General features: G+C 40.2%; 1 protein-coding gene across 1 annotated transcript in view; it reads left to right on the forward strand.

The window, feature by feature from the left end:
- Nucleotides 1-9598, forward strand: part of EXTL3 (exostosin-like glycosyltransferase 3) — a 35207-nt gene extending 25609 nt beyond the window's left edge. Inside the window, exons 4-5 of the mRNA XM_006884872.1 lie at nucleotides 4095-4223; nucleotides 9024-9598. Of these exons, the coding sequence (XP_006884934.1) occupies nucleotides 4095-4223; nucleotides 9024-9233 (339 nt within the window). The 3' untranslated portion in view covers nucleotides 9234-9598. The remainder of the gene's footprint in view (nucleotides 1-4094; nucleotides 4224-9023) is intronic.
- The last annotated feature ends 6920 nt before the right edge of the window (nucleotides 9599-16518 follow it).

A 16518-nucleotide genomic window follows, 5' to 3' on the forward strand; every position in this document is an offset into this window, starting at 1 on the left:
TTACCTTTATCTTGTTGTGGTGCTCAAGTATTTTATAAATTCTAGATATAAGTCCCTTATCTGACATGTCATTACCAAACACTTTTTCCCAGTCTGTGGCTTCCCTTTTTACCCTGTTGGAGAAGTTTTTGGATGTGCATTCTTATGTAGACTTTTATCCACATCTTACTGCTTAGCCTTCTAAGTTTACAATAATGTTCTTAGGCAGTATTTGTCCTTATGAGACTGAATTTCTTCCCTCAGCATAATGTCCTCTGTATTCTCCCATAATATACAGAATTTGACACAATCATTTCACCTGAGTTTTGCATAGTGTTCCATTGTTTTCATGTACTATAATTTCTCCATCCATTTGTTTGTTGATGGACATTTAGGCTGTTCCCATTTTCTTGCTATTATGAATTATGTTGCTGTGAACATAGGTGTACAAATCTCCATTTGTGTCTCAGTTCTATTTTCTTTGGGGTATATTCATAGCAGTGCAATATCTGGGTCATAGGAGATTTCCATGTCCAAAAGGAGAAGTGGATGGGGCCAATGGGTGGGGAGAAGAAACACTATGATAAGAGTTTGGTGAATGAGGTGGTAGTGGTGAAGGAATTATGAAAGGTCCAGTGGGGACCTGAAAAGATAGGCTAGAAGTAGACATGGATCAGTGATGATTAATTTTATAAAACACAATGTCTGTGAGTGATTGTTTAAAACATAGTGTGCATGTAGGAAGTGTGAAATGCAAAGTACATGAATAGTACACAATGTATACTAATTTTGTATGCAAACCAAAATAAAATAAAAATAAAGTGAGAAACCTCCTGGTCCCAAAAAATGTCACTTATTTCCCTTCCTTGCTTGATCCTTGAAGACAATTAAGTTGGTGATCCCTGTTTAGAACAGTTAAGTGCTTATCAATAAAAATTTCTAGCATGTAGCTCCCACCTACATATATTGTAATTATTACATATATGTTTTTATAACTTCTAGAAATGTTTTAAAGATTGTGATAAGGATGAAGTAACGTTTTTCAATGGCATTCTCATTAAATTCTTAACTTTTGGTGAAAGTAGTATGATTTAATGAGTCTTTAAGAATCTTAATTTGCTAACTATGCAGTTTGGCAAGTCAAGGGTCTTTTTAAATTCAACATTTTTTTTTTTAAATTGCAATACAGATTTATCTCAGGAGTAGTAAAAGAATTTAATATAATACAAACAATGACTTGTAGGGAGCTCTGGTGGACTAGTGGCAAGAAGCTGCACTGCAATCCCAGGGGTTACGCTGTTTGAGTACACCCAATGCTCTGCTGGAGAAGGAGGAGCGATCTCCCCCTGTGCCAGTCAGATCTGATTTGACAACACACACACACAGAGCTAGCTAAACAAAACAATGACTTGTAACAAATGTTTATAGTAGCAGAGCAGATGACTGATGCCTATTCGTGGAATAGGATTATTAATAATAAAAGGAATAGAAGTACTGGTAGATACTAGGATATGGATGACCCTCAGAAACTTTGCTCCATTGAAGCTAGACACAAACAGATACACAGTTAGTGGCTCTTGGTAGGAGGAGATTTGGAGATTCTTCCATGGAATTGGCATGAAAGAAAATTTAATCCAAAGGCTCTGGTGGTTTGAATCCACCAGTGGATCCCTGAGAGAAGGATGAACTGCCTCTTCTCACTACAGTTTAAAGGCTGGTGGAGGGTTGCTGTGAGTCAGAACTGACTCAACAGAAGTAAATTTGATCCTTCTGATGAGTCTCTCATATAGTGAAATTCAACTTATTTTTGACACATGGGTTTAATCACCATTCCTGGAAGAAATACTTTGCTATGTTTTTCCTTGAAATAGGAATGTTATTTGCTTTTAGATACACTCATCAATATACTATTGATGGCTACTTGCAATTTAAGTAAAAGTCAACAAATTTGGATCACTTAGTTTTTGGTGAAAGAAAAATGTGTAATTTCTTCTGAGTGTTCTTTCCCCTTTCTTTTTCTTTTTTCATTGATGCATTTTCTTCCTATACCTCCCCCAGTCCACTCCACAATGTACCCCTTTTTCCAGATTGTTGTCATACATAAAATGCCTACTCATATTTCTTTCAGACAGTTCTTTCCCTCATCTGTTCTATTGTACTGTTCAGTATCTATTTGTTCTTTTCCCAACTGTCCCTCCTCTATGCCTGTCCTATTTTATAACAGCAGTATTATGCAGTGTTTGTACTATCGTGACTGAGATATTTCACTCAGCATAATGTCCTCCAAGCTTCCCCTTATTGTGTAATGTTTTACGAGTTGATTATTTTTTAGTGCTGCATAATATTCCACTGTGTGAATGTACCATAGTTTTTCTTTATTTGTTTGTTGATAGACACTTGGGTTGCTTCCATCTCTTTGCTATTGGGAATAATGAAGCAATAGATATGTATGTTCATACATCTGTTTGAATTGTGGCTCTTGTTTCTTTAGGGTATATATTCCTAGTATTGGAATTTCTGGGTCAAGTGGTATTTATATTTCCAACTTTCTGAGAAAGCACCAGATAGCCTTCCATAATGGCTATACCATTTTACATTCCCACCAGCAGTGAATTAAGAGTCCCAAAATCTCCACAACCTTGCCAGCATTTATTCTTTGCTGCCCTGCTTTGCTTTGCTATTGTTACTAGTGTGAGATGATATCTCATAGTTGTTTTGATGTGCATCTCTCTGATAGCTAGGGATTTTGAACATTCCTTTGTGTGTGTGTTTGCTATTTGAATGTCTTCTTTGGTGAAGTGCCTGTTCATATCCTGTGCCATTTTGTGATGGTGTTCTTTACCTTTTTTCTTGTGCTGGAGTATAAATTTTAGATGTAAATCCTTTATCAAATATGCCATTGCCAAATATTAGAAAAATGTATAATCTTTTAAATTCACCAACTCTCAAGTACATTGTTGCTACAAGATATGGAGCAAACCTTGTGTGGTATGGAAGATTTATTGTCATTTGTAATTTTAGTACATAGATTCTGTTACCAGTTTAACAGAGCACCTCTCATATTTGTTCATCAGCATACTGTAACACATTACAGGCACTTAATTTTGTATTTGGCAATTTCTGTGATGTTACCACCCTCACTTTGGATAATTTCAAGTTACCAGCTTGGGCCACTGAACATAGAGTTGGCTAAAGGTGCACAGTATTACACCATGGCATAGTATTTTCACTATGTAGATAGAGCACAAACCCATAGTAAAATGTAATAAGTTAATTAAAAAGTAATGAATTTTAGATACTTACTTTCCTTGCTTTTATTATAACTTAGTTAAAGCCTATATAATGAAATTGTAAGTGATAATGTGTTTAACTCTCAGTTCATGGAATTCTTGAAAATTCAACTATATCAATTCATGGATAGATATGAGCTGGCTCAAGCATATCACTTTGTGACATTTTGTAAGACATTTTAAGGACTGACTTATTTTGAATGCAGTAGGAAATCAGGAGGAGGTTTGGAATAAAAGAGTAACACACTCAGTTGGACTTGTGTTTTTAACATGATGGCTGTGCTGAGAAGAGGCTGTAGAGAAGACTCTGTTGCAGGGAGACCATGTAGCAGACCATCTTAATAACTTACAGGATAGTGTCTTGGAGCAGGGAATAGCCATTGGAGGTGGGTAGAAATGAGCAAACTGTAAAATCTCTTAAGTGGGCTGCTGAGTGAATGAATGTCATACTACCGTGAAAGACAACAATACTTTTCTCCCTTACCACCCATTGTTTCCATTAAGATAGAGTATTGCTCAACTGAACCATTGTCTGACTTAATTTGACAGATTCTTTTGTTGATAGCCAAGTTGAGACACCAAGGAGTCTAAATGGATTTTTTTTCCTCAGAGGTGATAATATGGCACTTTGAATGGGATGATTCTTCATCATGACTTCGAGTTTCTGGGTTTTAGCAGCCCCAGATCCATCTTTCTAAATTTCAGTTACTGTTTTTAATTATTATCATGCCTCAAGCCACTTACACACTTCCAAAAAGCCCCTAGATCCACATCTGCTGCTGTGGCCTCTAATAAATTATGTCGCTCTTTTTCTTCCCCTGACAGTATTATGCCTACCTATATTCTTACGTGATGCCCCAGGCCATCCGAGATATGGTAGATGAATACATCAACTGTGAGGACATTGCAATGAATTTCCTTGTCTCCCACATCACTCGGAAGCCGCCTATCAAGGTAAGGGTCCCATTAGTAATAGAACACTGGGTGCTTGCATACTTAACTCACTTATTTTTGCAGTAGTACAGTATTTGGTTGAGGTGTAGTTACACTATGCCAGAGTAGCAGGTTATACTACTTAACTAAAATCCCCACCCCCCTAGAGATTAAGATCTACCTGCACCTTGCAGAAAATGATGGATAATTACAGTTTCAGAAACCCCCTGGAGACTAAACTATGAGTTGGCGCCGACCTGACAACCATGAGTTAACTTTTTCCCCCTGTAGGTTTGATAGGCTTGTAAATTGAATTGGAATAATGTTACAGTTTTACTTTTATTATTCTCTGACTTAAATTTATCATTTCCTGTTACTATAAATCAAGCTATACTTCATAAGTGTGTATAAGTAAGTACTATTTGTTTTCTCTAAAAGAACATTACTCTCAGAATTCTAGAAATTTAGATTCAAATTTTGTCTTTGCATTTCTGAGTAGGTTTGGGTCACAAAATACTAATTTCTTTGAGGGAAAACAATAGTTCTGTCATCCTTTCTGCTATCATTGTAGGTCAAAGCAGCAAGTTAAAACATTTGAAAAAGAGTTAAGATAGCATCTTTCTTTACAGATTATTAGCCCTGGTAAGGGCCTTGCAACAGTTAATGCTAGACAACCAGTTGTTAACTCAGAATGATACTGTTTATGAATATGCTCTGCCAGTGTCATGGATTGAGTTGTGTCCCCTCAAAATACATGCATATAATGAATGATACACTGTTGAAGCTAAGTAATGATCTCCCGTGATCTGGTAAATAGTTGTAAGAGGATTAAAGGAGGAATGCACACTTCTTATCCCATCACACTCCTGATGAGATGAAAGTGGAGGCCCCCTCTCGGTAGATATAAAAGGGGAGGAGAGCAAGTTGAGATGGGGGGACGCTTGGATATCTTGGAGTTGAGTATGTTTTACAATGAAAGCCAAGACACATGAGGTCTCCAGAGAACAAAATTAACTGTTTGACATGGAACCATTTTGTTGTTGTTTACCAGTGAGTTGGCAACCGCCCCCCAGCTGACCCTCCAGGAGATTTTAGAGACAGTGAGTCACACATGAGGAGATTGCCCATCTTCTCCCCCAGAGCATCTGGTGGATTAGAACTGCATGCCAGTGTTGACAGCACAGTTCCTTACCACTAAGAAGCAGGATATGACCAAGAACAAATAATACTAAGAGGGAGTCAAAGCTGCACTGAAGGCTTTGCTAAAGATAAGGCTCCAGAAATTGACAGAATATCAGCTGAAGTATTTCAGTAAATAGATGCTGCCCTGGACCTTCTGATTTGTCTATGCCAAGAAACTTAGAATATCTGGCCACTGACTGAAAAGAGATCAATATTTGTGCCCATTTCCAGATAAAGGTTGTTGTTGTTGTTATGTGCCGTCGAGTCATTTGCGACTCATAGCGACCCTATGTACAACAGCCCTAAACCCTGCTCTATCCTGTGCCAATCACATTGCCTCTGACACACCCATCCCAATTACCCCAGTCACCGAATCAATCCACCTCATAGAGGGTCTTCCCCTCCTGCACTGTCTCTCTACTCTACCCAGCATGATGTTCCTCTCCAAAGACCTGTCTCTCCTTACAACATGTCCAAAGTATGTCAGACGAAGCCCCAGAATCCTTGCCTCCAAGGAGTAGCTTGGTTTAACCCTCTCTAGAATGAATCTGTTTGTTATGTAACAGAATTTTTAGTGAAAATTATTGAACAATATTATCAGCAAGTAAAATATTGCTGAAGATAATTTAAAAACAGTTGAAGCAGTACATCTTCATGGAACTGCCAGAAATTCAAGGTGAAGTTAGAAGAGGCTGTGGAATACGCGCTATCATGCTGATGTCAGATGAATCTTGGTTGAAAGCAGAGAATACCAGAAAGGTTTTGACTATACAGAGGCATTGACTCCATGGATTACAACAAATTCTGGCTAACATTGAGAAGAATGGGAATTTCAGAATCCTTTATTGTGCTCTCATGGAGCCAGACTATACATGAACATCTTTGAAACAGAAAAAGGGATTCGGCTTAGTTTAAAATCAGTAAAGATGTGCATCAGGGTTATATCCTTGCACCATTCCATCTGTTCCTTATTGCTTCTCTCTTCACTGACATTAAGATCAACCCATCTTAATACATGTCTATTACTAATTTTATTCCCTTCTCTCTCCCCTTCCATCCCTGGTAACCATTCAACAATAGTTCTGTGTATAAGCCTTTTGTTTATTTTTTTTTTAAATGTATTATTTTTGTGTGTGCATATTGTCAAATCAGATCTGACTGGTACAGGAGATTGCCCTTCCTTCTCCAGCAGAGCATCTGGTGAATTCAAACTACGTACCTCTGGGATTGCAGTGCAGCTTTTTGCCACTAGGCCACCAGAGCTCCCTATGTTAACTTTTTATAATAGTGGTCTTACACACTGTTTGTCCTTTTGTGTCTGGCTTGTTACTGTTTTTCAGTGTTGTGCACCTACCATAGTTTCTTTAGCCATTTGTCCTTTGATGGATACTTGCTCTTGCAAATAATACTGCAGTGGACATGGGGAAGCACATATCTATTTGTGTTGCAGTTCTTACTTATTTAGGATGAATACTTAATGAGATTGCTGGACCAGAAGATATTTTTATTTCCAGTTTTGCTTTACAGTGTGGATGCACGGTTTATATTCCTACAGTAGTGAATGAGTCTCCACAAACTTACTGGCATTTGTTCGTAGTGTTCATAGAGTCACTCTGGGTCATAATTGACTGGATGGCACCTAACAACAACAACATAGGTCACTTGTAATATTACTTTATAGTTTCCTTTGTTCAGATTATTTTCCTCCTTGTTTTTGACTTTTAAGAATTTTATTAGCATGTGATAGGGAGTTGAGTTTTTGTTTGTCTTTTATTTGGAGTGTGTTTAGCTTCCTGTCTTTGCTAGCTAGAATTTCTGTTCAGATCTGGGAAGTTCTCTATAATTAGCTTTTGGGAAATCACTTCTCTATGTTCATTCTCATGTTGCTTTTAAATTCCAGTAGTTCTCTTGATAGGTTTAATTCCATTATCAGTTGAATCTTATATTTCCCTTTATATTGGTTCACCCTCTTGTATTCTCATTTCTTTTGAGACTTGATAAGTTTATTTTATTGTTTTCCCTTTGTTCTGTTGTTGAATATTTCTGTTGCTCTTTCTTTTTTTTTTTCTTTTTGCTTTTTGAGAGCTTTTTATTCTGCTTTAGTTTTGTATTTTTTTCCTCTTGGTTCTCTTGCTCTTTCTAATTCTGTTACTCGGTGAGTTGGAGTTGATGGGATGGTACCTCACAACAACAGTTCTTCAGTTGAGTAGTTTTGGTTGGTTGTTTTTTTGTGTGTTTTCTGTTTTGATGCTGAGTCTTTCATTTTGTTCTTCCTTTGCTTTCTGATGTCTGCTGATTTTATTTGTGTGCTTCCCCCGACAATATTCAGCACCCCTGCCTGAAAATTACCAGTTTTTTCTAATAGTCTCAACTCCTTAGAAGTTTATCTTCTTTATGTTTAGTCTTTCTTTTGTCATTTTATATGTTTGACGACCTTCTACTGAATTTGGGCCATTTTGGTTTTTATATCTTTATTTACTTATTTTTAACTTTAAACTTTGCATTCTTGCTTTTGTGGGAAAATTTTCTGATTGGATGCCTTGAGGGCACAAAGGCTAAAAAAGCCAGCTGCCAGCAGAACGATGAAGGCGTGCACCCACCAGCTGTTCAGTGGTGCAGTGATTCAGCAGTTTGCCTTCAGAGACTCACAGCCTGGAACACAGTGCTGCTACAGTCAACCCCACACCTTTGCTGTTAGAATAGATTCAGTGGCAGCAGGCTCTGTGACTTCTGGAAACCACCAAAGGATCCTCCTACTCTTTGGGGTTTTTTCTGCCCAACTGCTGATTGTGGAGTTCTGGGTGCGCAGTCTGTGGAAATCAGTATGAATTCAAGAGTGGAGAGTTTAGCTGTTTGCTGACACTGACGTAGGCAGTGGGACTTGGCTTGCCTGTGGCCGAGGTGGAGGGGGTGTCTGTATTTTTCTCACATCACCCATGTGTAGGCCCATGCATAGGCTAGCTCATGGTGTTCTGCTGGGGGGCTTTCCCTCTGGTGTGTGTTCCAGTTAATCTGGAGTCTTACTTTCACCTGATGCCTTTGTCCGAGTACCTCTTGGTCTTGGATCTCAGTGAGAATCAGCAACACTCTTTTGCAGAGCCATTGTCTCCATCACTCCTTCCCCATCTCATGGCTCATGAACTCCCACAACCACTTTGCATTGCTTTTGAAAAATCTAGACTAAGTCCTTATTCATCTTTTAAGCTTGGAATGGATGTCTTCCCACTCCCTCAGCTTCCAGTCAAACACGAAGAGACTTCTCAAAGAACCCTCAAACTCATTACCATCAAGTCAGGACCAACTCCTAGGTGCCCCTGTCAATCACATGGGAGGAGATGACCCGTCTTTCTCCAGGGGAGTTCCTGGTGGACTTGAACTGCCAGAGAGGTGCCCTTTGAGTTAGCAGTGCAGCTCACTATGGACTGTGCTATCAGAGTTCCCTTAGACAGGCTTTAGAAAGGTGATTAATAACACTAAGGGAAAAAATACCCTAAAAATATTTAACCCCCCTTTGGTGGGCAACTTCCTGCTATTTCACTAAAGAGGTTGGAGATGGAAGCACTGATGTGCTACACCTCGCTTTCTACCAGCTGTAGCACCGATGATTCTCACTCTGTGATCTTTCTTCTCTGTGTCTAGGTGACTTCACGTTGGACTTTCCGATGCCCAGGATGTCCTCAGGCCCTGTCACATGATGACTCCCACTTTCATGAGCGACACAAATGTATCAACTTTTTTGTCAAGGTGTATGGCTACATGCCCCTACTGTACACGCAATTCAGGGTGGACTCTGTGCTCTTCAAGACGCGCCTGCCCCACGACAAGACCAAGTGCTTCAAGTTCATCTAGAGGCATTCCACGTGTTAGGGAGACAGGTGGGCAGAGTGAGGAGGATGGTTCCTGATGGTCCTAGGCATTGAAGGGCCTTGGGTACATCTGATGGGTGGGTGGCCCAGACCTGCTGCTGGAGAAGTTGGCAGGAAGAGTGCAAAAGGTACAGCTGCCTGTATCTTGAAGTCAGCGACACTGGGCCTAGCAGATTCTGAACTGCTCCCATTGGAAGTCTGGTCAGAAGACACTGGGGTTCCCTCTGCAGGGCACTGACTGACAGCTTACACTGAGGACCATGGGGACTCTGGCTAGTCACTCACTCAGTTCATAAGCCCAGGACAGCTGGTTGGTGGTTTTTAAATTCACTAACAGCTATTATTATTTAAAAAGAAAAGTTTCAGATTTGCCATCAAGGCTTATTTATACATGTGGATGTGTGTATATGTATATATTCATGTTTATATATATATATGTATGCACACTCACATACATATGTGTGTGTACATATATAATACGCACACATAATTTTTTTTTTTTTTGAGAGAGAGTGTAGAGCTTGAAATACTTGCCTGTCTCACTAAGTGAAGGGCCCACAAGGCTTCTTATGTTGTTTATTTCAGCAGAGATGGATCCTAGCCTTGTGTGACCTGGGATAGAAGGTCATCTCCTGTCCTCCCCAAGGGTATTTGTCTGTGACAGAAACAAGAATAGGAAGAACTTGGCCTCCTAAGGTGCCTTGGATGAGAATCAGATCTGTTCTGTTCCCTTCCTCCTTCTGTTGCAAATCTGCAGTCTGTAACTCCGATTCTTTTCCCTGAACCCTTGGAAATGATCATACCTTTGTGTGCATCCGAGCTTCATTTGGCTGGATCTTGTGGTTTTGTAAGGATTCCTCATTAGACACTGCTTGTCCTAGTCCTTACCCCTGCGTTCCAGCGTGTTCTCTCTCTCTCTCTCACATAGAACAAGAAGACTGCAAAGACTGAGGAAGGGATAAGGCCTAAAAGTAGTGTTCCCAGGAGACACTTTTTTGCTTCATCTTCCCATTAAAACAAGTTGCAATATGGCCAGAGGCTTTCCTGAAGTGTTATCTATTGGAGGAGAAGATAGAATAGCCTTGGTCTGAAGTGGTCTGCAGCTTGGCCTACTGTCCTTGATGTAAAACAAGCAGGCGTCCTTGAGGACCCCCCACCCAACCCCCGGCAGGCCGGGAAGTCTTAGAGCAAGGCATCTGCCTTGGGATTAATACCTTGGTGAAATTCACCTTCCTTTTCACCTTTGTCTGGATCTACTTCCTTTGTTACTTGTATTTTTTTTTTTTTAATTTTTATTTTTTTATTTCTACTGCCAAGTTGAGGGAGCCTTGGTGGCCTCATCTGTAGAGCTGGTTCAAATCCACCAGCAGCCCCATGGGAGAAAGATGGGCTAGATAGGGCACTTGATCTTAGCCCACAAGCCTCAGAAATCAGCTCGAGGGCCCGCTGTCAGTCAGTTCCAATTTGACAACAATGAGTTTGAGTTTTTAATGCCAGGCTGGCCCCTAGACAAATGTGGGTGTGATAGAATTTTCTGGGTAAGCTCAAATCCAGTCTTGTGGGATATAAGTGCTTTTAAAAAATTATATTGGTATATACCACTTCTGGTGTCAATTTCTGTTATTGGGGCTGAAACTGAAATAAGCTAATTTTTTGTTGGCACTGATTAAGTGAGCCATGGAAGGAAATGAATGGCATTTTTCATGGTCCGAGTGCAGGATATCTACCATTCTTCCAAAGCCCAATTTCTTGAAAGGGAGGGAGTGGAGCATATGAGGTTTCAGTCTCTGTATGAAAAAGCTCAGGTCTGTTCTGGTCAAATACATGCCTTACACCTGTTCTGTCTTCCCTGGACCTTCTGTGTGCTCACTTTTCTTGGGGTTACATTCTCTCCTTTAATTTTCCTGCACCAAGTAAGATCTCCTGAAGAACCGTTTTGGAAGCCAGGCTTCTTGCTGTAGCTACTACCCACCTGTAGGCCCAGCCACTTACAGGAGTGCTCCTCACTGGCAAACAGGACAGGGCCACTCCAGGACTTGGATCTCTCCACAGGTTTCTACTGGCACCATCATCTCATGACCCTCCTGCTGTGGCAGTTACCTTCTGCATGTGCTCATACATTTCAGCAACCCTGCATAAAGGTCCAGACTTCCTATGCCCTGGTTTTCTAATTAGCCTGTCCTTGACTTCTGACTTTGTTCCTTTTAGCAGTCTTCTCCTCTCGAGGGAGCCAAAGAGTGGTGTTTTGAACTGTGTATGTGGCTGCTATTACGTTTTGTTTATTTTAATGGGAGGAGCTTCATAAACTCTGCTGAGAGAGGATCAGTCTCCATTAGGACCCCTTAAATGGAGACACTGGATTGTTGGGTCCTTGAATGTTATTGGTTGATCTACACATAGGTGAATGATCTGAGGCTAGATGGTATGAGATTGTGCTGAGAGAGGACTGTGACATGAGGCCTGAAAACAACACTAACTTGAGGTGCTCGGGACGTTGGCCCATGCTCTTAAAGGGCCTTTCTTAGTGGCGAGAGGCTGCACAGTCAGACGCTCGTGTTCGTTGGCTAGGTGCCCCTGAAGCATGGCTGCTGCACTTTCCAGATTGGTTGGGGTGAGTCCCAGGACGGTGTACAGTGCCTTTGATGATGATCACCGTGGTGAACCCAGATGTCCCTTGCACCTGACTGGCTGACCTGAAACATGAAATACGCTCTGCCCGCCCACATGGGTTTCTTGGCGGTACATAGGGGAGAATTCACCTTGTTGCCCGGTTTTTGCTCCCTGGGTCCAGATACATTCTTGTTTTCTAATGAGTGGGTTTGCTTTTCACCATGAAGGTAATCCAGCTGAGTGAAGGCCTCCCCAGGGTACCCGTCATGCTGTTCCCTCGCCACACCATTCTAAGCTTTAGATCTGGTGGTGGTTCTCCTTCTGGTCTGGACTGTACCTCCGACCGTGACTTCTCACTGCGCCCGTGGGTCCTGCCTGGAGCTGTAAGCTGTCTTGTCTGTCCAGAGGCCATCTGGGTGTCTGCTCGGGAAGCTCCTGGTTTGAAAGGCTAATAATGTTTTGAAGGGGGAAAGCTGTATGATATCTATGCCATATCATCCAACCCACCCCTTTCCAGACTTGAGCACAATGGTCTTACATTGGATTTTTGTAATCAAATAAATGGAGACTTTAAATCAAGCAGCTTGGAGGTCTTTTGTGATTTTCCTCAGCAGGGACAGAAGAGACTGGAGAGAAAATGCCCATCCGGTCCCAGACAGCTCCTGGCACGTGCCAGACCAAGAGTGCTCTCAGGCTGCGTGATTGGTCCTGAGGACAGCCCAGGTACCCAGGATGCTGTGAACATGTGTGAAGTAGGCACAGACCTGCACCTGTGTCCATCTGAACAGAGATGCTCTTGTGTGTCATTTAAATTATTTAAATGGGATTTGTGATGTGGCCCAACATGCAAATTTTCTTCTTTTTGTTGTTGTGTACCACAGAGTCAGAACTGACCCATAGCTGGCCCTTCAGTGGGTTTTAAGAAGCAGTTAATCGCATGGGAGGAGACTGCCCGTCTTTCTCCTGTGTAGCAGCTTGTGGATTCGAACCATGTGCCTTTGGGATTGCAGTGCAGTTTCTTACCACTAGGCCACTTTGTTTAGTAGTAATGTAAAATTGTGGCCTGTTGGTGGAGAACTAGAGGGTATGCCAAGAACAGGGCTGTGTCAGGAAGACCAGAGAGTATTCACTTACAGACATTCACTGGAGCACCTATGTCTACTTGATGCTTCACGTGGGCCTAAGGATTTAAGTTTAATTATGGGCCCACAGCCATCCTTAGAAAAAGCACTAAGGTGGGGCTTTGAGATGACTCATTTGCCGGTTGCTCTTCTGGGCTCTGCAGATGAACATTCGAATTTCACTGACAGTCTTAAGAATGAAAGGAACCTGACAGTCAGTGTCAAACCTCAGGTGGGCAGTTGGTCAGAGTGCTGCTGTGGAAGGTTTGTGGGCGGTGAGAGGGAGACAGTGTCCTTGAAACGGGTGTTCCTGTTTGGTCTGGAGTTTTGGTTGCTGCATCCTCATCATGCAGCCACCTCCTCTCGTTCCATCTTGCCCTTGACTTAATACCTGAGGCTATAGTCTTTGTCTTTCTGTAACTAGAGAGAATGCATACATTGAAATCCTTCTGTTGTCCAGTTCTGGTTTGGACTTAATAACAAGGTAAGCCAATGTGGAAAACATTAGCTGCTGATACCATTGTGATCAGTGTTGAAGGTTCCATAATAGTTGGAAAAGTATAATTTAATGTCATAGTTGAAAGTGGGCCCTGGAGTTATTCAAGACCTGGCTTTGCTACTAAACTGTGGTTTGGAGCAAGGTAGCTAAGATTTAATCTGTAACATGGAGGGGAAAATTAAAATCTTTTCAAAGATTATATTAAGTATCTGCTTTTCCCCAACCCATGCATTATGATGGTTCTGCTTCTCATACCAGATTGCAAGCTTCTTGTGCAAGCATGTAATAGAAGCTCAACAATTTATTTGTTTTTTTTATGAATGATTTGACACAAACACCGATGAGGGCTGCATAGAAATCACAGCTGCTACAAGCTGATGCCATCAGTACTGTGGCGTGTTAGAAATAGCGTAGTTATGTATATGTATTCCCAGATAGTTGGAAGACTGGAGCAAAATGACTGAGAAGTTTTATAATACACCAGCCTTTGTATTATGGAAATATTTGACAAAAAGGTTAAGAGAGTGCCCCAAAAAGAATAAAAGTCAAACAGATCCAGGAGAGATTATTAAAGTAGGAGTGGGCCCCGTTTGGTTTATATTTTACTTGTTTCTTTGCCAATTTTAATAGTTTTACCTTTATCCATTTGTAATTGTGAAAAGGTGCAAATCTTGTCATATTACAGGTTTATTAGGTTAGCAAGTAAGTGATTTAAAACTTGTCACCAACATTGTTTTTGAAAGTTTTCACACAGCAAAGTGGAAAGAATTCTTACAGTATAAACCTATCATTGAGATTCCACTGTCAGCATCTTGTATAGTTGGCCCTTCGTATGTGAGGGGATTGGTTCCAGAAACCCTCGATACCAAACCCTGTGGACATTCAGATCTCTCACAGAAAATAGTAGTAGTTGAATGTTACCTCCACAGATATGCACATCTCCAGTTTATTGGTAATACCCAGTATATGTATATGTAACAGTTGACACTCTCCTATAGTCTGACGGGTTGCTTTGACCACTTAATAAATTGCCCTCTTTTCCAAATGTTTTCTTTCAGGGGTTTGTGGAATCTGCGGATGTGGGACCCATGAGGCTCAACCGTATCTGTAGTCCCATCCTTTCCATTCCTTTGTCTCAGTTTGGGTACATTTCAAAGTAAATTATGAGGATCAGTACATTTCTTTCTAACTAGAAGCACACACATAGATGATTGGAAGTCAATATGTATTTCCATATACATAGTGTAAATGTTACATCCTTAATTTATATGTTGCAATGCATAGGTCTTAAGTGTACCTTCTCTTGAGTACTAAAGAATGTGTAACCAGATGGGTCCTAATCACAACAACATTCCTATCAGCCCGGAAATGCTGTTCCTTTCCATCAGTTTCCACCATCATTACCTGGAGAGAACCAGTGCCCTGGAGCTCTTCCCTACCCCCTTGAGTTTATCTCTTCTGTTCTAGAATTTAATATGAAAGGTATCTTGCAAATTTTGCCTTCTAAAATTGGGCTTCCAAAGTAGAGCTTCTAGAAACTTGGCATAATGTTTCTGACATTCATTCATTCAATGTTGCATGCATTAATACTTTGTTCTTTTTTGTTGCTGAGTGAATATTACAAAAAATATGAATATAACAAAGTTTATTCTCTTGGTAGTCACCTGGGCTGTTTTCCAGATTTTTTGGCATTAATAAAATATGCTATGAATATTAATGTCTTTTTATGGGCATCCATTTTTATTTGTCTTGAGTAACTACTTTAGAGTGTAGTTTCAGATAACAGATGAGAATATATATGTAATTTTTTTCCTTACTAGATTATAAATCTGAGTATCTTGAGGGAAATGACTAAATCTTTTTTTCCCCCAGAAGTTATTGTACCTTTTGTACTCCCACCAGTTCTTAAGACTTCCAGTTACTCCACATCTAACATATGGTAGCATCAGTCTTTTTAATTTTAGCCACTCTGGTGGGTGTGCAGTGGTATCTCATTGTGATTTTTATTTGCATTTTCCTGATGACTAATGACGTCAAGCACTTTTAAAAGTTCCTATGCCATTTAATAGATTTTCTTTGTGAAATGCCTGTACAAATCTTTTTCCCCATGGAAAAAATTAGATTGTCAGTGACTCTGAGGAAGAAAGATGGGCAGTTTCCTCCTGGAAAGATTACGGCATCAGAAATTCAGTGGAGGGTCAGTTTAGAAGTTGATTCCAACTTGACGACGATGATTGTGAATTTTTGGTTTTTGCTGAGTTTTAACCGTAGTTTCCTCTGAGTATTAGTCCTCTGTCAATACGTTTTGTGAATAGATTCCCCAGTTAAAGACTTGCTTATCTCTTTCCCTTATGGAGTCTTGTGATGATTGGAAGTTTAAGTTTTGATGAGGTTCAGCTTACAACTTTTTAGTTACTGCTTTCTGTAACTTTAAGAGACGGTATTCTTTTATTTTCCATGAAAAGCTTTATGATGTTAGTTTTATTGGCAGGTCTATAATCCATCTGGAATTAATATTTTGTATGATGTGTGGTAGTCTTTGAAGTAATTCTTTTTAAAAAACATGGATAGTCACTCAGACACATTGATTAAAAAGACTTTGCTGTGTAAGTGTGGGTTTGTTTCTGAGCTCTTTCTCCTGTTAGGTTTGTCAGTCCTTGGGACACAGCCATACTGTCTTAGTTACTCTAGTATATAATGGTTAGTCTTGAAATAAAGTGGTTTTAAGTCATACAACTCTATTCATCTTTTTAAAAATTGCTGTGGGTATTAAAGTTCAGTATTGTGAATTTGAGAATCAGTTTGTCAATTTCCTTTAAAATACTGGGATTTGGATTGAGATTGTATTGAATTTGTAGATCAGTGGGTAAAATTAATATTTCAACCGTATGGCATCTGCAGGTCCATAAAGATGGTGAATGTGCTGTATTTTTGTACTTACTCAAGTCTTTAATTTCTACCAACCATGTTCTAAGCTTTTTTTAGTATGGGGATCTTACACACATTTTGGTAAATTTATGCCTAAGTATTTTGTGTTT

This window comes from Elephantulus edwardii, unplaced genomic scaffold (genome assembly GCF_000299155.1).
Source record: "Elephantulus edwardii isolate Elephantulus edwardi_28Jun2011 unplaced genomic scaffold, EleEdw1.0 scaffold00038, whole genome shotgun sequence".
Classification (NCBI taxonomy): Eukaryota; Metazoa; Chordata; class Mammalia; order Macroscelidea; family Macroscelididae; genus Elephantulus; species Elephantulus edwardii.